General features: G+C 55.4%; 2 protein-coding genes across 3 annotated transcripts in view; one reads left to right on the top strand and one right to left on the bottom strand.

Moving 5' to 3' along the window:
* Nucleotides 1-3,645: 3,645 nt before the first annotated feature.
* On the top strand, nt 3,646-7,142 carry UBE2T (ubiquitin conjugating enzyme E2 T; the record flags this gene model as incomplete). The annotated part of the gene is made up of 6 exons (XM_079726197.1): nt 3,646-3,754; nt 4,328-4,397; nt 5,650-5,755; nt 5,867-5,965; nt 6,095-6,172; nt 6,759-7,142. 6 exons carry the CDS (start codon nt 3,646-3,648, stop codon nt 6,879-6,881), a joined length of 585 nt encoding a protein of 194 aa, XP_079582323.1. The 3' UTR covers nt 6,882-7,142.
* A 9,573-nt stretch (nt 7,143-16,715) lies between these two features.
* LGR6 (leucine rich repeat containing G protein-coupled receptor 6) overlaps nt 16,716-22,193 on the bottom strand; it is a gene marked incomplete at its 5' end in the record, with an annotated part of 96,320 nt that continues 90,842 nt past the window's right edge. For both annotated transcript variants that reach the window (XM_079726177.1, XM_079726178.1), the window contains 2 exons: nt 16,716-18,352; nt 21,226-21,306. In XM_079726177.1, coding sequence (XP_079582303.1) covers nt 17,106-18,352; nt 21,226-21,306 — 1,328 coding nt within the window. In that variant the 3' untranslated portion in view covers nt 16,716-17,105. The remainder of the gene's footprint in view (nt 18,353-21,225; nt 21,307-22,193) is intronic.

Raw genomic sequence — 22,193 nt, 5'->3', positions numbered from 1 at the left:
CCACCCCAGCTTAGACCTCCCAGTCCATTCAGCAGCCAGTAGAGCCCCCAGATGACTTCAGCCACATTAGTAATCCCAGACAAGACCAAAAGAAGTATTGTTAAGCTGAGCCCAGCTCAAATTGCTGACCCACAGAATTATAGCAAACAAAACGTGCTTGTTTTTGTTCACTAAGTTTCGAGTGGTTTTATGGTAATCAATAACTAATATATTGGTAAATGTAAATATGTTAAATATACCAATTAAAAGATAAAGATTTAAAGACTGGGTTTAGGGCTTCCCTGGTGGCACAGTGGTTGAGAGTCCGCCTGCCGATGCAGGGGACATGGGTTCGTGCCCCAGTCCGGGAAGATCCCACATGCCTCGGAGCGGCTGGGCCCATGAGCCATGGCCGCTGAGCCTGCGCGCCCGGAGCCTGTGCTCCGCAACTTGAGAGGCCACAACAGTGAGAGGCCCACATACAGCCAAAAAAGAAAAAAAAAAAAGCTATAAAGACTGGGTTTAAACAATCCAGACATATACAAGAGGCACATCTAAAGTGTAAAGATGCAGAAAGGTTGAAAATAAAAAGATGGAAAATGATGTCTCAGCAAATACCAACCAGAAGAAAGCTCGAGTAGCTTTAACATGAGATACACTTTAAGAAAAAGGCATTACTGGGGAATAGAAGTGTTCTTTGCTAGTGATAAAAGCTATAATTTGCTAGGAATATGTAGCAGTTCTAAATTTGTGTGTATCTAACAGCTTAGCCTAAAATATATAAGGCAAAAATTGATAGAACTACAAGGAGAAATTAAGAGATTTCACATCAGAATGATCTACTCTCAATAAACATCTCTCATTACTGATAAATCACAGAGGAGGGGAAAGCAGTAAGGATGGAGAAGATTTGAGCAACACGACCAGCACACCTCTCTCGTGGGCGGGTAGAGAACGCTGAGCCTGTAACTTTGGGGCAGTCTTACTTATAAGCACACCTGGGACATTTATGAACATCGACTGCATATTTTGCAATAAAGCAAGACTCAACACATTTCACAGGATTTGAAAAGCTACATATTAGAAATCAATAGTAAATACAACTCTGAAGCTCTTGCATGTTTGAAAATTGAGAAACCTGTTTCTAAATAAATTAAAGAAATCGTAATGGAAATTAGAATATATTGAGAACAGAGGAATAAACATTCTACATATCGAAACTTTGTAATGCACTGGTAGTTAGAAAGCAATGTATAGCATTATATGTCAGAACTGAAAAGATAACTCTATACAAATAAATGTAAAACAATGCAATAGATAAATTTGTAGAAAAATTTAACTTGCCAAAATTGACTCAATAAGAAATAGAAAGCTTAAATAATGCTGTAATATTTAAAGAAATTGGGTTTGTAGTTTAAAATCTTCTCACGTTGAAAATGCCATTACCAGGTATCATTCTGTCAAACATCTTAGAAACAGATAATCTCCCAGACTCTTCTATAGGATGTCAAACTAACTCATTTCAGGAGGCCAGCTTAACTTTGATAACTGATGACAAAATTAGGAAGGAAAATTATAGGCCAGTTTTACCCATAAGCAATAGTGTTGAAAGTTTTTCCTCTAAGGTTAGGAATAGGATAAGAATACCAGCTATCAGCTCTTTTCTTCAGCATTGTACTGGAAGTTATAGCCAGAATAGAAGACAGGAAAAAGGTTAGAAGGGAAGAAATAAACTGATTATTCATGGATGATATATGTAGAATTACCAGCTGCAGCCCACCTCCCAAATAGATTCATCATTAGCATTATTAAGTTTTGGTTAAAAATCTATATTTACATATATCAATAAGAAATGGGGAGAAAATAGAGTTTTAAAAAAGATTAAAATATAAAGTACTGGGCTTCCCTGGTGGCGCAGTGGTTGGGAGTCCGCCTGCTAATGCAGGGGACACGGGTTCGAGCCCTGGTCTGGGAGGATCCCACATGCCGCGGAGCAACTAGGCCCGTGAGCCACAGCTGCTGAGCCTGCGCGTCTGGAGCCTGTGCTCCGCAACAAGGCAGGCCGCGATAGTGAGAGGCCCGCGCACCGCGATGAAGAGTGGCCCCCACTTGCCACAACTAGAGAAAGCCCTCGCACAGAAACGAAGACCCAACACAGCAAAAATAAATAAGTTAATAAACTCCTACCCCCAACATCAAAAAAAAATATATATATATATATATATATAAAGTACTTAGGAATGAATCCAACAAAAGGTAAACTCTTTATAGAGAAAATTATAAAACTATTGAAAAGCATCCAGAAAGACCTGAACATAGCATGTTCGTGAATTGTAGGACTCACTACCATAAAGATGTCAGTTCTCCCAAAATTGATCTATGGAGTCAGTGGAATTCCAGTCCAAATCACAGCAGCTTTGTGTGTGTGTGTGTATGTGTATTTGTAGACTTTTTAAACTGTTCTAAAATTCATATGGGAGAGCTGAGGACTAAGAAATAACCGAGGCATTCCTGAAGAAAAAGAACAGGGGGGAAGAACTCACCTTCCCATATACCAGGTCTTACTAATAATAAGCTACAATTAAAGCAGTGGGGTATTGGCTGAAAGATAATACAGTTGGCCAATGAAACAAATTCGATAATCCCAAAACAGGGCCATCCATACGTATATGGAAATTTATGCCAACATCAGCAGGGAAAAGATGGGACTTTTCAATAAATGGGACTAAGACAATTGGTTTTTCATATGAGGGAAATAATTCAGACTTGGACCCCTACTCACACTATACACACAAATTGATTGCTACTGGATCAAAGACTTAAATGTGAAAGTATCTAAGTTTGGGGGTAAGGAAAATTTTAATACACAAAAGTGTAAATATTAATGTAATTGATTACATTAATATTATGTGTTTGTCAGAAATGTCATGAATGAAGTGTAGAGACGGCAGCAGACTGGGAGGTGGTGTTTGTGACTCACCTGTGGAGCCAGAGGCGGCCCGAGGGGGCAGTAGGGCCGAGAGGGGGGAGGGGCTTGTTGTAGATGGGAGAGATGCTGAGCATGTTTGAATGTTGATGGGAAGAAGGAAAGAAGACCGGAAATACTAAAGAAAGATGAAATTGACAGAGTGGACTCTGAAGGGTTGAGAGATACGTGGATTCCAAACTCCGTGGAGAAAACCCCAGACCTTGAAGCGTTAGTTTATAAACCTCTCGTTGGAGTGAGGACTGTGCCCCGTCACTGCCCCTGCTCTCCCCCCACAGCTAGTACGTGACCATCCCTTTCTCTGCTGGGCACCTGAGGACGCAGTGGTGAGCAAAACTAGACCCAGGCTCTGCGTCAGTAGTTAATTATTTATCAGTGGAGACAGACATTAATTTAAAGCATGTAGACTTTCTGTAGAAATTTTTGCATTGTTTTATACTTTACTTTTTTAGATGTGTTTGCTTGAATAGATAACTATAAGGAAATAGAAAAAACCCAGACTCCCTTCTCAGAATAGAGATTAATATGAGGACTTTGTCCTTCAGTGAATTGAAACCGTGTGCTAAAAACTGGGGTCACTGTTACTGACCCTTTCGTGAGTGCCCCTTTTCTCCCCAGGGATCCCAGCCAGCGTTCAGTGCAGCGCCGGGAACCGTGTGTGGGTGCTTCTCCCTGGGGTCATGCAGAGAGCATCCCGTCTGAAGAGAGAGCTGAGCCTGCTGGCTGCGGAGCCGCCCCCGGGCATCACGTGCTGGCAGGATGGGGACCGCATGGAAGATCTGCGAGCTCGTAGGTGTCGCACCAGGCGTGACGGGTCACGACCCTGTCAAAGGTTGTGCTGATGTTTGAACACCTGTGTGTTCTTCTAAAGTAGGGGACAACTGCAAGGTCAAAGTGCCCTGCCATCTTTCTCCCTAATTTGTTTACATTTATAAGAGGTTTCCATGACCTTTCTTCTTTGGCCTTTGATTCCATCTTTTACTGATTTGTAAGCCAAGATCTGGGTGTCAGCTCTGAAGCAGTGTTAGCACCAAAGCTCACCTTCTCAAATACCCATGAGGCCAGATGGGAAACGTAAGTGTTCAGAACACTGCGTCCAACCAAAGCAGAACTGCAGGTTGTATGTGATCTGAGGCCAGCGTTGTCCACCTTCTGTTTTGATCTCCTGTGTATTCTTTGTTTGACACCAACTTTGGGTGCACTGGTACATTGCATGGGGACTTGGTGAGCCCTGAGAGAGTTTCTGTCCCAGGCCCAGCTTTTCCGTTAGGACCAGACTTCATTAGGTCCATGGGGTGTGGAAATTCAGATCATCTGGTTACGTCCTGACGTTTTGTTCTTTTTTTTTTTTTTTCTTTTAAGAGATATTAGGTGGAGCAAACACACCTTATGAAAAAGGTGTTTTCAAGCTGGAAGTTAACATTCCTGAGAGGTCAGTGTGAACTGTATCCTAAATTTCCCGGGTAAAGCGCAGTTACTGGAAGAGCAGTGTCGTAGAGTGTCGAATGCAGGAGTTAAAGGACCTGGATTGTAATCCTCGTCTTACCGTGACTTAATGTGACCTTGGGCAAGTTATTTCATGTCTCTGGAGTTCGATTTCTTTTTCTCAACACTGAGCTGGATCACATCTAGGCCTCACCCCCACCCCACCCCCTGCCCGTCACTGTAGTAAAATATACATAAAATTGACCGGCTAAACCGTTTTTTTTTTTTTTTTTTTTTTTTTTTTTTTTTTTTGCGGTATGTGGGCCTCCCACTGTTGTGGCCTCTCCCGTTGCGGAGCACAGGCTCCGGACGCACAGACCCAGCGGCCACGGCTCACGGGCCCAGCCGCTCCGCGGCACGTGGGATCCTCCCAGACCGGGGCACGAACCCGTCTCCCCTGCATCGGCAGGCGGACTCTCAACCACTGCGCCACCAGGGAAGCCCTAAACCGTTTTTAAGCACGTGGTTCAGTGGCATTAAATGCATTCACATTGTCGTCCAGCCGTCCCCCTCACGCATCTCCAGAACTTCTTTGTCTCCCCAGCCTGAAACCCCGCGCCCATTAAATGCTGGCTCCCACGGCACCTGGCAGCCACCATTCTCTCTGCCTCGGTGTTAAGGCCCCTTTTAATCCAGGTCTCCTGTAAGGCTCTCATCAGGGGAGTGGTAGCTGTAGTGTAGTCTGTGATTTGTAGACACCTGTTCACCAGGCCAGGCTTGTTACAAGTCCTGAGAGAAGCAGCTCAGTAATCACGGGGGGCGTCAGTTCTGAGACCGATGGGGATTTTCCAAATGCAGGGTATAAATCAAAATTGGATCCTGTTTTTCAACACCCATCTGTAAAAAAAGGGAAATCTGAGGAAATCTGAGTAGTAGATGATATTAGAAAATAAGTTTTGTATTTTTTTCACAGGTATACTGATAGTTTTGCAGCTCTGTAGGAGAGGGACCTTATTCTTAGGAGAGACATGCTGAAGTATTTAGAGGGTGAAGGGGCTTGGTCCAGGTGCTGGGTATAAGAGGGTTGTCAGTACTGTTATTTCACCTTTTCTACCGTTGATACATTTTTGTGATAAACATTTGGCGAGAGCAAAGGGTTGCCCCTCAAAGGCTGTCGTCCTAGTTAGTGACCAGCAGCTGTTTGTAACGTAGGAAGCAGTGTTTCAGTAAAACGTGCGTACTCCCCTGTGCTTTCAAAGGTACCCGTTTGAACCTCCTCAGATCCGATTTCTGACCCCCATCTACCATCCCAACATCGATTCCGCCGGAAGGATTTGCTTAGATGTCCTCAAGCTGCCGCCCAAAGTGAGTGGGGGGGGCTGGGCCGGCCCCCTTGCCTGCCGTGGTCCTCGGCTCTAAAACCGGTGCTGGAGAAGCACGTCCTTAGGGCCGCTGTCTGTCTGCCTGTCTGCCTAGGGCGCCTGGAGACCGTCCCTCAACATCGCGACCCTGCTGACTTCCGTTCAGCAGCTCATGGCCGAGCCCAACCCCGACGACCCGCTCATGGGCGACATCGTAAGCGCCCCCGGCCCCCCGCTCGCGGCCTGCTTTCCCCACGTCCTGCTCTCCATTGGGGAGGGTCGCCTAGTGGCTGCAGCTTGGTTACCAAGTCCCTTGTCTCTCCACTCTCTGCTTCCATCCTAGTCCTCAGAGTTTAAATACAACAAGCCAGTCTTCCTCAGGAATGCCAGGCAGTGGACAGAGAGGCACGCGAGACAGAAGGTAGGGTGTCTCTACAGCTCTGATTGCACGCCTGTGGTTGCTCTGTTACGCGTGAATGTGTCTGTGTGTGTGTGTTTATTAGATTTGCCAGGTTCGTACTGGACATTAGGGTGGCCGGTTGATCTTCTCCCACCGCAGCCTTCTACGTAATTCGTCAGCAGCTAGCTCAGCCGGCTGGAGGGTTTCCCGGCAGCTGCGGTCCACCCATGATACCACAGCGCAGCCGAGGTCTCTGGTTTAGGCCAGAAGGAGCTCTTTGCAGGGGTCGGGGAGGGCGGGAGGGGAAATGGACGTGGAGGAAGGGGGAAGGAGAGACGTCCCCATTTTACATCCATAGCTTCCTCATTTAACAAAAGACAGACTTCAGGACCAGAGATGAGCACGCGAGGTTTTCGCTGAGCTGCCCCGTGCTTCAGACCGAGTCACGTAGCGGTTAGTGTCGCTTGTGAAAAGAAGTAAAAATTAAACAGTACAGAGGATTGGAGAAGCTGGTTTTGGAGAGAGTGTCCTATCCAGGAGGCAGCAAAGAAGGACCTGGAGAGTAGTCGGTGTGAACCTTGCGCTCTACCTGCCCGCCCCTTTTTAGGCTGATGAAGAGACGCCTGATAACCCCCCTGAGGCGGGTGACTCCGAAGGACACAGCGAAGCACAGAAAAGGAAAGCCAGGCACCTGGGGGGCGCAGAAAAGAAATTTCGCCCTGATGTTTAGGGTGGGGCTTGTCCCGGCCCATCTTAGTTAATGCGTTCTTTGCCAGCGTTCTTCGCCAGCGTGGTCCAGTTTGCTTATATTTTTGGAATGTTTTTCTTTGTATTTGATGACATTATCATCTTTGTATCCTGTGAAACACACCTTGTGTATTTATATGTTCTGCTCTACATTGATTCTCTGAGTGTAGTTTGTTTTATTTAGCTCATACATATGTATTCCAAAACTTGTAAACCTGGAAAATAAATAATCATTTAATGTTGAGTACGTGTTTATCCTGAATGTGTGTCTGGGAGCAAACTGGCCAGAGAGCTATACAGTAAGAATGTGAAACTATTTGGAGTTGTTGTCCTTTATTTTGCCAACTCACCAGCATCACTCAGGACCCTGAGTGATGGACATGGGGGTCAAATAGCCTTAGAGACAATTCGGTGACCGTCACGCTTCCAGGATTCTGGGTTTTCAGAAGTCTTGAACACAGTGTGGGGATACGGTAATTACCCTTCTGTTAACGTTTCTTGCAGCTTGCACTTTCTGTGACTTAACTTACATGGCTGTGGTATAACTTTCGTTTGTTCAACAAATAGTGACTGAACACCTGCTGTGTGCCAAGTGTTTTAGAATATAATGGTGAGAAAATCAGGCGTGGGATTAACCAGATAATCGTACAGATTTACATGGATTTTCACAATCCTTTCTGTCTCTAGCTTCATTTCACGGCAAGTACTAAGGTGCAAGCTCGAATCCCTGCTCGTGACTTTACAGTACACTTGGGCCTGTGCTCATCATTCTGTTTAGATGACGGAGAAAACAGATTTGGGCAGAAATCGGCTGAAGTGGAACGAGGTGCCGAGTGAGAGCAGATGTTGGGGCCGCCTAGGCAGAGAAAGAAACTGTCACGTCCCGCCTGTATCCCAGGCTGGTAGTCCTGTGCCAGGCTGGGCACCGTGCGCACAGAGTGCATCCAGTGAGCAAGCAATTTCCTTTCATCCACCGCGGAACCGCCCTGCGCTCGGCAGTGGCCTGCCTTAGAGCACGAGTGGTAGCGACAGACGACAGCATCAACCGAAAATGTAAATTTCCTCTGTGTCCCCCCCACTTCATAAATTTCCAACTTCTACATAATTCTTGAACCCATTTCTCAAAATCAGCTACTGTTCTCTTGTTAAAGCCCAGGAATTAATTTTGTTCCAGACTTGTCTCCTATACTTGGGCACATTTAAGTCAGATTTGGGGTTTCTAAATGCCATTAGTATATCAGCCAGAATGCTTTCAGCTGTGAGATCCAACTGGCTGGTGGTAACACCCAGGAAGTTCTCTACCCTGTTTACCGGGAGTTGGGGCCAGGGTGGGCGTCTGGATTGGCGGTTCAGAGGCTGTCTCTCGCATCTGCCATCCGTCCTCATTGTCCCCTCCTGGAGTGACCACCAGCAGCCCTCAGGGTTGCGTGTTTCTTGTTCACATCCAGCGGCGGTGGAAAAACCAGCCGCTGTGGAAGGGAGACACCAAGTGCTGATGGTGCTGATGGGGGTACAGGCCAGGTGTGAAGCGGGATGGCCTTAGGGGTCGTTGTGGGAAAGGACAAGCCCCCTCGGCAGCGGGCCACCACCAGGTCTCTCCCCTGCACTGCCGTCATGGCAGGCACCTTGTCCCCTGGCCTCCAGCCTGGACCCTCTGCGGTCCACGCTCCTCAGAGCAGCAAGAACATCTTCAGATGATGACAAAGCCAGATTGCACCTCCTCCTAAAACCCTCCAGTGCCTTCCCTCAGCCTCCCCTCCCCACACACCCTCCGCTCAGTACACCACGCTGAGCCGCACTGGCCCCCTCCAATCTCAGCACGCCAGCCCCTCTGGCCTGTGCCGTCCCCCTGACTCTACCTGGACCGTGATGGTCTCAGCCCACGTAGCTGCCCTGGGACGCCCTTGTCCAGCCCCTCTGAAGGAGCCGTGGCCATTACCTGGTGTACCTCATGGCCCTGTACCCGTCTGCCAGTGTGTCCACTCCAAATGCTGGGACATAGTGGCCACAAGGGCCTTTGTACTAATTGCAAGAAATACCAAAGCCAGGAGCTATTAGAAGCCATCCCTCCATCTCTGGCTTAACAAGTACAGGGGACTTGGGCAGAGAACAGAAGTGAGAGAAGAGGGAGATGAGGAGGCCCCGCCCCGCCCGCAGCCCAGGGAAGGATGGAAAAGCATCAAAAGCATGAACACGGGTCCGGGAGACCCTGGCCGGCCCAGGCGGTGCTGCTCGCCAACCGCGCGCCCCCAGAGCCCTGCTCAACCTCTCCACGCTTTGCGTTTGCCCAAAGAAGGGGGGGACAGTTGTGGGGGCTGACCGGGCTGCTGCACCCAGAGCGCCGAGCACAGGGCCGACCCCGCGAGCTGAGCAGGGGCTGGGGGCGGGGACGACGGTCCAGCCACAGAAGGCCCCAAAGCGCTGCTTGCCAGGACAAGCAAGCTGCACCGTTCCCCCGAGTCGGAGAGGAGATGACGTCGTGACTGATCCCAGAGACACTGCAGATTCCAAGCATCCTCTCCTGCTGCCCCTGCGGCTCCCCAAAATCTAAGTAAGAACAGATTTTACCACCCACCTTGCGCGCTGAGGCTGGAGACTAGCTCTTTACCCTTCGGCTGCGGCGGGAATTCGGCACAGACAAATAAAGCTCCTTTCCCAGCCAAGTTATTTTTCCATCAGCAAGCAGCTCCCCGAGGTTGCCCTGTTTAGGTTGGGGCAGCCTGGGGGAGGGAAGGACAGGGCTGGGGGGGGTGCGCTGTGGCTCCAGAACCTGCCCCCGGGCTGACTGGCCGCTGGGAGGCTTGGATCCCACACAGGGAGCCCGGGCGGCTGTGAGAGGTGGGGTGGTGGGCGCAGGTCTCTGTGCCCAGAAGCTACGCCTGCACTTTCTCCTTCTGTCCAGTCAGCATGGCTCCTGCCGGGGCCCCCGAGCGCCCATCCGCCCCAGCTCTCAGCCTCCATCAGGTGACAGGTCCCCTTGGTTTCTCCCCCTCGTGGGCTTGCCTCTCCCCCAACCCCACCTCCCACTGGGCCGGACCTCCGTCCTCCCACCCATTGCTACCTCCCTTTTTTTTTTTTTCTCGCGGTACGCGGGCCTCTCACTGTTGTGGCCTCTCCCGTTGTGGAGCACAGGCTCCGGACGCGCAGGCTCAGCGACCATGGCTCACGGGCCCAGCCGCTCCGCGGCATGTGGGATCTTCCCAGACCGGGGCACGAACCCGTGTCCCGTGCATCGGCAGGCGGACTCTCAACCACTGAGCCACCAGGGAAGCCCGCTGCCTCCCTTTAAGCAGGACCTTGCAGCTCGGCTTTGGAGAAAGGCCTGCTGAGCCGCTTTCCCCCAGACCCCCCATCAGAGGCAGCTGCCCTGGGGGTGAGCTTTAGTCTCGGGGTTCTCTCCAGACCCGGAGGTATGTTTGAGAGACCCCCTGGACACGTCCTCTCTGGGGAACCCCCAGCTTCCCCCTGCTGACAGCTCACCAGCCACCTTGGCCCGTGCCAGGGGACGCTTCTCTCTCATGGCCCAGGGTCCCCGGCACCGTCACCCATGGACCCCTGCGAACCCACAGCCTTCCTGCCGGGCTCCAAGCCCAGGTTGCCAGCCTTCTTCTTGGGAGCGGCTCCTCCGGGGACCCTTCCTCTTCCTTGTCAAGTGTGCTCAAGGCTGAGCCGGAAGACAGCTCAGAGCCCCAGTTTCTCGTCGCTTTTTGGATTAATAACATCTAACGTCTCTCAAGTACTTACTAGGTGCCAGGAACTAAGCTAAGCTCTTTACATGAAAAACTTCCTTTAATCTTCTCAATAACCTTCAGAGCTTAGGTACCGCTGTCATTTCCATGTTACTGATAATGAGACAGAGAAGTCAAGTAAAACCTCAGGACGGCGGGCTGTCAATGGAAGGTTTGGACCAACTCCACGACCCCATGTGCCGACTGCACAGACACTGCTCTGGCTTTTGTGCATCTGCCCCTCGGCCCTGGGCAGCTGTGGGGCGGTCCCTCCCCCACGCGGTGAGGAGGGGGCGAGGATGCTCCCTGAGGCGTGGCCCTGTGCTGACGCCTGACGGCTCTGCGATTCTGAAGCCACCTGTGAGCTCCCAGGGGAGAGCCTGCAGCGGTCAGGTTCAGGGAAGAAGCCAAGAGGCTGGTCTCCTGCCTCTCCGCCCTCCCCCTTCCCCTGCCCTGCCGACCCCCTCCCAGCACCACTCTCCCCACCTGACAGCCCACCCCGCCCACCCTCCTTGCCCGTCCAAGCCCCATTCACGGCCGCCCTCTTCCCCCAGGGGTTGCTGAGAGGTGAGTGGGCTTACTCCAGGCTTCGGGCAGCGGGTGTGGAGAGAGGGGTCTTCTCTAGCCAAGCGACAGATCTCACACTCGCACCCGAGCAAAGGAGTCATCACCTCACAAACCGAGGGGTCCAGTCATGCTTTCCCCAGGTCACTGGGAGCCCCGGAGATGGAAGCCCGTCCTCGGACCCATCGCAGTGGCAGAAAGAGAATAAGCCAAGAAGCCGGGGTCACGGCCACCACTGGACCCGGAGCCGAGTCCCCCCCGCAAGCCGCATGCATTAGGGGGCAGTGGGGGCAGCTGCTGAAGTGGAATCGATGTTCCCAGAAGGAGGAAAGCGGCCACTGAGCCAGAGCACAGGCCCACCCCAAGGAGAAAGAAGCCACAGGGCGGAACTTCACCCACCGTGGTGGCGTCTGCGGCTCTGCCTGCTTCTGACGAGGCTGTGACAACAGACCCGAGGCTGAGTGTCAGGGTGGCCCTTTTCAGGGACGGGATGGCTTAGCTCCCATCCCCCTGCCAGATGGCCCCTTGAGAGTAGGGTCTGCTTACACATACTCGTTTCTTTTGATTTGTTTATTCTTTTATATATGAGATACTTTACTGGGCACCTTTTTTTAAAAAAATCTTTTGGCCGTGCCCAGCGGCATGTGGGATCTTAGTTCCCCGACCAGGGATCAAACCTGGCCCCCTGCAGCGGAAGCTCACTGTCCTAACCACTGGACCGCCAGGGATGTCCCGGCACTTTTTTTTTTTTTTTTTTTTTTTTTGGTGGTACGCGGGCCTCTCACTGTTGTGGCCTCTCCCGTTGTGGAGCATAGGCTCCAGACGCGCAGGCTCAGCGGCCATGGCCCACGGGCCCAGCCGCTCCGCGGCATGTGGGATCTTCCCGGACGGGAGCACAAACCCGTGTCCCCTGCATCGGCAGGGGGACTCTCAACCACTGCGCCACCAGGGAAGCCCCCGGCACTTTTTATAAATTATTTTAAAATTACTTTAACAGTGTTTGAGTTTGAGATCATTATTCCCATTTTCTACATGGGGAAGATTATTAACCTGACAAAATTCAGTCAACTAGTAGGTGGTTTAGCTGGGATTAAACTCTAGCAGGACCCCACAGACACACCAGTCCACACACTGCCCTTTAGGGGACCAGGGTAGGGGCCTGGCCTGAGCGGTCAACCCATCCGTTGACCTTTGACCTATGATCTGGCCTGGTGGAGAGGATACCCGGCTAGTCGGATTCTCTCTCAACCTCTCAGGACGTTGCCTCGGAAACCCCAAGAGCAAACAAGGCCACCAGCCCAGGAGCTGAAGCGAGGGATGCACAGTGGGGCCTCGAGGGAGAGCAGGGCTCACAGGGAGGCCCCTGGAAGCAGAGTTTATGAATAAACACAGAACATTCGTCAAAAGGAGCTACGAGGTAAAGAGAAGATGTCGTGACTTGTAACTGGCCCTTGACCCCGCAGTTCCACTTCTGGGAAGGTACCTCACGGGTGCATGACAAGTGCAGTGAAGGACACACGGCCAGTGGCTGCAGTGTCGTGTGTAAGAGCAAAAGATCCAGCAACTCAAACGCCCATGAAGGGGATGAATGAAGCGTATGCTCCATCTACATAACAGGAGGTCGGCTGGGACTCTTTAAAATGCGAGTGTTTCTCCACTGATATGGGCTGTATTAGTAGGTGAACAAGCAGAAGCAGAAGTGTGGTACGCTGTGCTACGATGCGTAAGAATATACATGCTTGTTGTTTGTGCAGGAAAAAACTCTGGAAGGATGCAGAAGAAAACAGCAGTGGTGGTAACCAGTGAGGGTCAGGGACGGTGGCAGGTGCGGGCACAGGGGGACGGTTGAAAAGACACGTGCTCTTCGAACCACGTCAGTGTATTATTATTATTTTTTTTTTGCGGTACGCGGGCCTCTCACTGTTGTGGCCTCTCCCACTGCGGAGCACAGGCTCCGGACGCGCAGGCTCAGCGGCCATGGCTCACGGGCCCAGCCGCTCCACGGCATGTGGGATCTTCCCGGACCGGGGCACGAACCCGCGTCCCCTGCATCGGCAGGCGGACTCTCAACCACTGCGCCACCAGGGAAGCCCCACGTCAGTGTATTATTGATGCTTATCCAAAACTAAGGAACCGAAGGGGCACGGAGGAGGTTGCAGACGGGGCAGGGCGGCCGGGGAGCTCACACTCCCCCATCTCAGCGCGGCCTCACCCCAGCCCAGCCCTCGGGCTTCAGACCCGTCAGCCCAGCCCCGCTGATCTTTCTGGTCTTCCATTTGCTGAGATTCTGCCTCCCTTCCTGCTGTACGCGATGTCCTTTTAAGAAACACCCTTCCGGGCTTCCCTGGTGGCGCAGTGGTTGAGAGTCCGCCTGCCGATGCAGGGGACGCGGGTTCGTGCCCCGGTCCGGGAAGATCCCACATGCCGCGGAGCGGCTGGGCCCGTGAGCCATGGCCACTGAGCCTGCGCGTCCGGAGCCTGTGCTCCGCAACGGGAGAGGCCACAACAGTGAGAGGCCCGCGTACCGCAAAAAAAAAAAAAAAAAAAAGAAACACCCTTCCTCCCAACCGGAACAGTGTACGGAGGGCAGCTGAGTGGCCTCCCCTGTGGATGGGCCGGAAGGATGGGGGTCGGAGCTCCAACCTGAAGGAGAGTGGGCCTGAGTCCCCGGAGCGCACCGCCGTTCTCCCAGGAGGGAGTCGGCGCCGGCCGGGGCAGCTCATCCAAGGGTCGCAGCTTTTCCTGGAACCCAATCCGTTCCCCCCACCCTGAGAAGGGGCCCACCAGATGATCTTGGGGACACCATCCCAGTCTGAAGAGAGGCTGGGGGAGAAGATTCCCAGGGCAGAAAGAAGTCCGAGAAGGCCAGCCAAGGGCAGGAAAGCAAGCGGAGTATGTGGGGTTCGCAGGGTCAGGAAGGGTCAAGGGTGCTCAGAGTCTGAGGAGAGAAACCCCATGGCTCGGGCGTCCTGTCTAACCCAGTGCCAGGCGCACAAGGGCACTTAAATCTGGGTGGGCGGGGTGATGCCGATACCCCCTCGGCTATGCCTCGACGCCCCAGAGCCCAGGGGACAGGGCACCCTCCTCTCTCAGAGCAGCCCCTGCCCCGTGCCCACAGACCCACCAGAGAGAAGAGGAGAGGGGCCGGGGGACCCGGGGGCTTCACGGGTGCTTCTTTATCAGAAGGATCCGATCGATATTCACAGCTCGGCGAACCCGGGGCCCACCCGCGCGGGGTGCACCAGCACCGAGGCCAGAATGGGTCAGGGGTCCCACGGCCGGCGCCGTCCTCACCTACTCGGGCCTGCGGGGAACCGTCATCAGTCCTCCCCACTCCCCAACCCTGGACGGGGAAAGCTGGGAAGGAGGTTCGAAGCTCGAGGTGGAGGGGGCACGGCAAAGGGAAGGCCCGCCTGAGGCTCCGTAACCGCGGCCTCGCACCCAGCCCTGAGCAGGGGTTTCCTCACGGTGTGGACAGAGCTGCGCAGGACCCTCTGCTGCAGGCGGTCCGGGGAGAGGGGTGGGCGCTGTGAGTGCTCCACGGCAGGACCGTCAGAGGCCAAGGCGGCGGGAACCAGCATCTCCACCACCACGGCCCCTGGGACGGACTCTTCCCCGTGGGCACCATCTTGGAATATGTCATCAACCCAGAACAAAGGCATCTACATGCATTGAATTATTTGGCTTTTGGTGTTGAGTTTAATCGATGATATATACCTATCTTCATAATCTACTGATCACAGTGGAGAGAACCAAGGATTGACACACCGACTTGCAGGAAAGCCAGGCGAACACGAAGAAACTTTACTTTGCCTCTCGTGTTGGGTGAATGTACAACATCTATGAGGCTTCTGAATAATAAAAACAGTTCCTGGCAAACACCTCTCCTCCAACCAAAAGGTGGAGCCCTGGCCAATGCCCAGCTGGTTGGGAATAGAACACAGACAGCGGTGGGGCTGCCCTCGAGCTCGCAGCCCTGAAGCCCCAGCCCTCCTCGTGGGAGAGGCCAATGCAGGTACGGGTCCCACGACTCCTGGGCTCCAACGCACGGCCGTCCTCCCCCCGGCCCACCCAGCAACAGCTCCAACTCCGGGGGACGGTGGCCACACAGGGAGGGGCCTGAACGACCTCCCAGAAGTTGAGGCTCCTGAAATCACACCCCCTTTTGCTGTCCGTCCCTGGGGCATCTCGGAGAACTCCTTTCTCACATAAGAGTCACTGCTTCTCAGCACCAAAGTAGAGCGACCTGCTTCCACGAGAGGCTCCTGATCAACCCGGGAGGTGGAGGGACCGGGGTTCTCACATCACCAGCTGACAAATGAATCCCCCACCACCGGCGAGCACCTGCCGGGGCTGGCCCCGTGCCTGGGCCCTGGGGCTCTCCTGTGGCACCAGGGCAGCACATCTGGCTTCAGAGCCTGGCCTCTGACTTAGAATGAGATTGAAAATGTGCCGGTTCCACCGTGGTCCCCACCTCATCCCTCAACCCCACCTGGTGGCTTTGGCGACTCCCGTGAGAATTTCCACTTCGGGGGGAGGGCAGGGAGACAAGGAGACACTGGGCTGCAGGCCATGTAACTATCAATAGAAGGACCTTCCCAGGTCGTCCTAGGAGCGGAGGCCCTAGGGGGCTGCCTCAGGACCACGACAGCACTCGGGGAGCGCCGGGTCCTGCTGGGTCCCGGATTCCGACTCCCATCCCGACGTGGCAGACGTCGGGGTGCCCTGGACAGGTCTCACCCTCTTCCGAGCCCCGGCTCTCACACCTTATCCTGTATTTGGGGGCAGGGAGGGGGTGCCCTGGTAAAAAGCAAGGGAGGGAGGTCACGACGGGAAAGGCAGAAGGTCCCAGCCAATCTGGGGCGCCCAGGAGTCCCAGGCCTGGGTGACGCTTCCTGCAACCCAACACGCAACACAAACATCCCCCCAGGCGCTGGCCAGGGGGCTCCCTGTGCCCCCTAGAGGGCAGGGCCTGGGGCACAGAGGGAGGGCCAGGCTTGGGACAGAAGATGGCAGACGGAGAACCACAGGAACCACAGGAAGGCAGCCGGGAGCCAGGAACCCTCCGTCGTATGAGGGCGGAAGCTTCTCTGGTGGCTGGGAGCCCCTCCACCTGCCCCGTGCCGGGGTCTGAGGCTGGAACACAGGGCAGCAGCCCGCTCCCCACTCTTTTCAGGGCAGGACAAGAGAGACAAGAAGGTCACATCTGGTTGACAGGGTCCAGCTCCCAGGACCGGGCTTTCAGGACTGGTGGCCTCTTGTGATGTCACCAGGTGGTGCGGAAGGGGGCCCCTGGGAGAGACGAGGGCTGGTCTGTGAGACGCTAGTAGATATTCCACGAAAACCCAAGCGGCAAACCAAACCCCATTGGTCAATAGTTTGGGGAACTGGCTTAAAGCAAGTTCAACAGGTCTCACTGCTGTGGGATTCTCCTGCCTCTTTACCACACTGACGTGCACCCTGAATCTCTAAGAAAGGGGCACAATGTCTTATTTTCAGAAACTTATTTTCACAGGAGTCTTTGGGGCGGCATATCCGGGACCAGTGGGGCACAGAGCCCACGTGCATCCAGTCCCGGAGCGAGGGGAGATGCCCTGGCGGCCCCTCCGTGGCCTCTGTGCAGTCCCCTGCCCATCGCACCTGATCCTGGGCCGCTCGGGCCCCACCCCCGTCACTGTCCTCTGCGCCCCTCATTTCCCGTAAGCGGACAAACGTCCAGACCTCTGGTCCTCAGCCTCAGACACGACAGGGAAGAGGCCAGAGCAGGGCCGAGGGGAAACCAGGCCACGGACACGCGGTGGTGGCCTGGGAGGGCGGGGACCGGGGGCGGGGCCATCTGGTGGGGTTTACTTTACAAGCAGCGTCCTTCACGGAGGGGGCGGGAGGGGAGGGGCGTAGGGGAACGCAGAGGACATTTACAAGCGTGAGGCCGAGGCAGAGCCAGACGCCTGGAAGGCCCCGGCCCCCGCCCGGCACCCCTCTGCTGGCACGGCCCCCGGCGGCTGTCCGCCGTCCACGACGGGTGGCCAGTTCCCAAAGCGAGTTCCCTCTGGCTCCACCAAGTGGCTGCCCTCCGGCCGGGAGCCCCCGGGCTGCTGGCAGGGAGCGAGGGTCACGGAGGTGAAGCCGTAGGTCTCCAGCCCGGGGGGCCGGCCCGCCTCGGAGGCCTCCAGGATGAGCTCCACGTCCGAGAAGGCCACCAGGGCCTGGGTGGAGTCACAGGAGCTCGGCTCCAGCTGGCCGGCGGCTGCCAGGACGAGGGGCCCCGGGACCCCTGGGCAGGGCCGGAGCCGCCGCAGGTCCTCCCGGAAGTGGGGGCTGAAGAGCAGGTAGAGCAGGGGGTTGAGGCAGGCGGGCAGGGGCAGCACCAGAAGCAGCACGGACTTGACGGCCTCGGGGGTGACGGGGACGAGGCCCAGCGCGGACGCCAGGCTCAGGAAGGCCACGGGGCAGTAGAGGAGCCCGTCAGCGAAGGTGAGACGGGCCACGTGGCGCACGGCGGTGCAGTCCCACACAGCCTCCAGCTCGGCCCCGGGCAGGTCGCAGGAGAGCCTGATGTAGGCTGCGGCCACCACCAGGAAGCAGGAGGCGTTCAGCATCACCAGCGCCGCGGCGAAGCCCAGGGCGGCCGGCCGGCCTTCGGGCGGGGCGTACGGCAGGCAGAGCGGGGAGGCCCCGTACTCACCCACGGAGGCCAGCGGCAGGGCGGCCGCCAGCCCCGCCAGCACCAGGCAGGCCAGGGCCCCCGCGCGCAAGCTGCCCGGGGCCGGCGCCTTCCCACGGGCCCGCACGCAGGTCACGGCCACGCTGCAGTGCACGGCGGCCAGGGTCAGCAGCAGCACGGAGGCCTCGGAGCCCAGCACGGACAGGAAGCCCGCGGCCCGGCAGCCCAGGCCCGACTCCCAGCGGGCGCCATACTCCGCGAACCGGCCGAAGGTCAGCGCGTCCACTGAGGCGAGAAGGCCACAGGAGAGGCCGGTCAGGGTGTTGGCCCCTGCGATGGCCCCCACCACAAACTTGACCGGGGGCAGGGGGCCGGGCCCGGCTGCGGACAGGCTCAGCAACACCAGCCCGTTGCAGAGCACGGAGAGCAGCACGACGGCCCACACGGCCAGGCGGATGCCCCAGCTCTCGAAGAGGTGCTCGCAGGGCTTGAAGGGGCCTGTGGGAGAGAGGACCAGACTCCAGCCTGGGGCCCCGGGGCTGACACAGCCTCATCCATCTGCAGGGCAGCCCTGCAGGCCACCGAGAGTCTCAGGACTCCTGGTGGGTCTGGGGGAGGAGCAGCGGGGACACAGAAGGAGGGCTTCTTCCACGAGCTGCAGGGGGTGGACACCAGCCCAGGACACGGAGGCACAGACATGTGAGAAACGCACACATGGTACAGACTAAGGCAGCACGGACCAGCCTTGGGGAAACATCAGGCAGAGCGGCCCTCCCCATGGAGCAGCGTCCAGAAGCAAGGAAGGGACAGGCTGGCCTGGAGGAGCGGCCAGGACAGCAGCCCCAGGGACAGGCTGGGGCCAACCCACAGAGCGGCACCCAGGACCCTGCCGTGAGGAGCCTGGCCAGGTGGGCTCTCCCTGGTTCCTCGGCCACATCTAATGCTCACGACTGGATCAGAACATCAGAGGGCAGGTGGCCCCTGGGGTCTTCCCGTCTGGTTCTGCACTGGATGGGGGACAGCCTGGCGTTGTCCATCTCTCTCCCCAGGCCCTGTCCTCAAACCACCTTGTAACTTTGGACACCTTTGTTTCTTCACCCATTTTGACCTTGGACTCCTGTTCTTCAATGTGCTGCTAGGTGGCTTGGAGATTTGAGAGGATTTGTGACAGCTATTTTTTAAACATTTTTTTTTCTGATTACCAAATAGTAGATGTCAATTGTAGAAAAACTGGAAAATCTAACATGGAAAGATTAAAACTGCTTATGATCCTGCTCCTCAGAGAAACTCATCATTTTGCTATGTTTTCTATCAGTTTTAAGAAATACATATATACATATAGATTTTTTAACTAAATTGGGACTTTACTGTACATAGTTTCTCATTCTCTCTCTTTTTAAAAATTTATTTGGCTGCGTTGGGTCTTCGTTGTGGTGCACAAGCTTCTCATTGCGGTGGCTTCTCTTGTTGCGGAGCACGGGCTCTAGGTGCGTGGGCTTCAGTAGTTGTGGCTCGTGGGCTCTAGAGCGCAGGCTCAGTAGTTGCAGCGCACGGGCTTAGTTGCTCCATGGCATGTGGGATCTTCCCGGACGAGGGACTGAACCCTTGTCGCCTGCATTGGCAGGTGGATTCTTAACCACTGCACTACCAGGGAAGTCCCATAGTTTCTTATTCTCTTTTTTAAGTTAAAGTTTCATCATGCACACTTTCCCATATTGTTACATGACTGAAAAACACGTTTTAGGTGTCTGTGCAGTGAATATGGGCGCACCAGAATTTACTTGGCCATTTGTATGTGCTATTGGCCATTTGTATGTGCTATTGTAAAAGTGAGTGCAAGTTGGATTTTGTCTTTTGGAGCTTCCCCTTTTACGTCATCACTGCTCATCACCGGTTTTCAGAGGCCTCGTGTACACACACCTGCCCCTCCAGGTGCGCTGGTGCGCTGGTGCGCTTGCCGCTGCGGGCACTAGAGGGCGCGCTAAAGCCGCGAAGCGCGGGGCGCGTGTGCTGCGGGGCCTGGGCGGGGCTGGAGAGCCGGTGAGAAGGACGCTGTCCACTGCCTTCCACTCGTCCGACGGTTCCCAGCCCGGCTCCCGTGGCCGCTGCTGCCTCCGGGGCGGCCTGGGGCTTCGCGCTAAACACTGAGGCTGGGCTGGACCAAAGGGGAATTTTCTTTGTTTCTTGACAGCAAGATGGATTTAGGGGAGACTGAAGGAGGCTTCCTCAGCCGTTAAGGAGCGGACAGTGCTGGAAGGAGCCCCCCGGGACACCCGGTGTTTTACGCCCTGGAGAGGTTTACCTACAAGAGACGGCACCCCTCCTGGGACGGAGTGGGGAGGGATGCAGAAGGGGGCCTTGCAGAGTGCTGCCCCTTCTCGAACTCTGCGGGTCTCAGACGAGCCAGCCCCGCACCCCGACCCTGAGAAGTGGGGTCCCTTCACTGAAAGTTCCTCCTGGCTGTATCACCTCTGGCGACTCGTAAAGGTCGCCTTGACTCCCCTCCCCTCCCCCTCCCCCCAAGCAGCACCGAAGGGGGACGACAGCCCCTTCCCCAGGAACGACCACAAGAGGCTGAACTCACAGAAGACTTGGGGCTCCTGAAACGGAGCAGGACGCCGTGTCCTCCCCACCCCCATGTCCTCCCCACCCCCATGTCCTCCCCACCCCCATGTCCTCCCCACCCCCATGTCCTCCGCCTGCCTCTTGTCGGTTTTAACCAAAGAATAAGTTTAATCAGAGAAGCGAGAAAATGCAGAAGCAAAGGAAACAGTCAAACAGGACTCAATAATAATAGTCACTGAGCAAAGTCAAGGACCTCCAGTTCCTCCTCGAGGGCTGTAGATAATATTCTGAGCCATGTCCTTTGAGCTGTTTTATAGATACTGAAACCCGCCCCCGCCAGCTGGAAGAAGTTAACTACATGATGAACAGATTGTAGCCATGACATAAGCTGTCACAATTCTGAGAACCGGCCTCAAGAAATGGAAACAAACCGACCCTGGAACTGAAGGCTAACTGTACTTAAAACAATCAAGATGACGCTGATCAGACCACCAATGACCAATTTCAAGATGACCGTCAGAGCTGACACTGCTGTCTCTGCATGTAGCCCCCTCCCCCTGCCTATACATCCCTGAAACTCCCCCATAAAAGCTCTTGCCCACTGGTTTTTGGTGGGGGGGAGTCGGCCTTTGGACATGAGTCCACCCCCCGCCCCAGGTTGCCAGCCTCCAAAGTAAAGCAAACTTTCCTTTCCACCGACCTTGTCTCTCGAGTATTGGCTTCCAAAAGGCGAGCAGCTGGACCCCACTTTCCATAATGCTCCTTCCCCAGTCCCTGCCCTCCCCACCCCAAGGCACCCCTCTCACCTGGAACAGGGCTGCACTGGACAGTGGGGTGTGGCCTGGGGTCCTCCATCTCCAGCTGGAGCTCGTCTGGGTCCACATCATCTTAGGGGAGACCAGAAACTGGCTCAGACCCTGGTCTTGGTGTGGGTCAAGCCCCACCTTTCTCCCAAACCCCACCCCTCTGAGATGTTGTCCCGACTCGTCTGCTGGGCACGGGGCCTCCCAGCGGCCCTGCACAGGTGTGTCTACCCTCGGGGGCAAACCTCTGGTCAGCTCCCTATCATCCGCCTGTGGCCCTTTACGCCCAAGACCTGCTCTTCCTGTAACTCAGACACCGAGTGCCCCCATGTCCTCCCAGGCAGCTGCACAGTCAGGGGAGGCTGCCCTGCTGGTGGGGGCCCTCCACACAGGCCGGCCCACCACTGTGACCCCGTGTCCAGCTGGGAGCCCTGCACACTGCAAAGGACAGAGCGGCAAGCGGGATGTGCTCGGAGGAGGTGGGCCAGGGACGGTGACGACAGCCGAGCCGCTGGGGGTGCTGGACTCGGGAAAGGCAGGGTGAGGGGAGGAACGCCGTCCTCAACAGCTGCCGGCCTGCAGGCGTCAGTACACCCCGCCGTGGTGGCAGTCCCAGACGGCAGAACCAGCATCAACAGACGGGTCACAGAAGGAGGGAGAAGTTCTGGGTCTTCCTGCACAAAGAAGCTCCCAGCATCAGAGTGTCCAACAGAGAGGTCACGTGTGCTGAGCGCAGGACCCTCTTGCTGGGCGTTGGGCACAGGCCGGGGGCATGTGGGGTGGACGAGACGCGGCCCTGCTCTCGAGGAGCCGTGGGCACGTGCGCTGCACCCACGAGGTCACCTGGCGCCAGAGCTGGGGCTCCCCCAGCTCTCATCCTCCAGGCCCCGCGCCGGCGGAGTCCTCATCCTCACTAGCTCACTGATCCTCCCCACAGCTGCAGGAGGCAGGCAGCCCTGGGCATCATCGGA

The sequence above is a fragment of the Hyperoodon ampullatus genome, assembly GCF_949752795.1.
Source record: "Hyperoodon ampullatus genome assembly, chromosome: 2".
NCBI classification, from domain to species: Eukaryota; Metazoa; Chordata; class Mammalia; order Artiodactyla; family Ziphiidae; genus Hyperoodon; species Hyperoodon ampullatus.
This window is presented reverse-complemented; position numbering and strand designations above follow the sequence as displayed.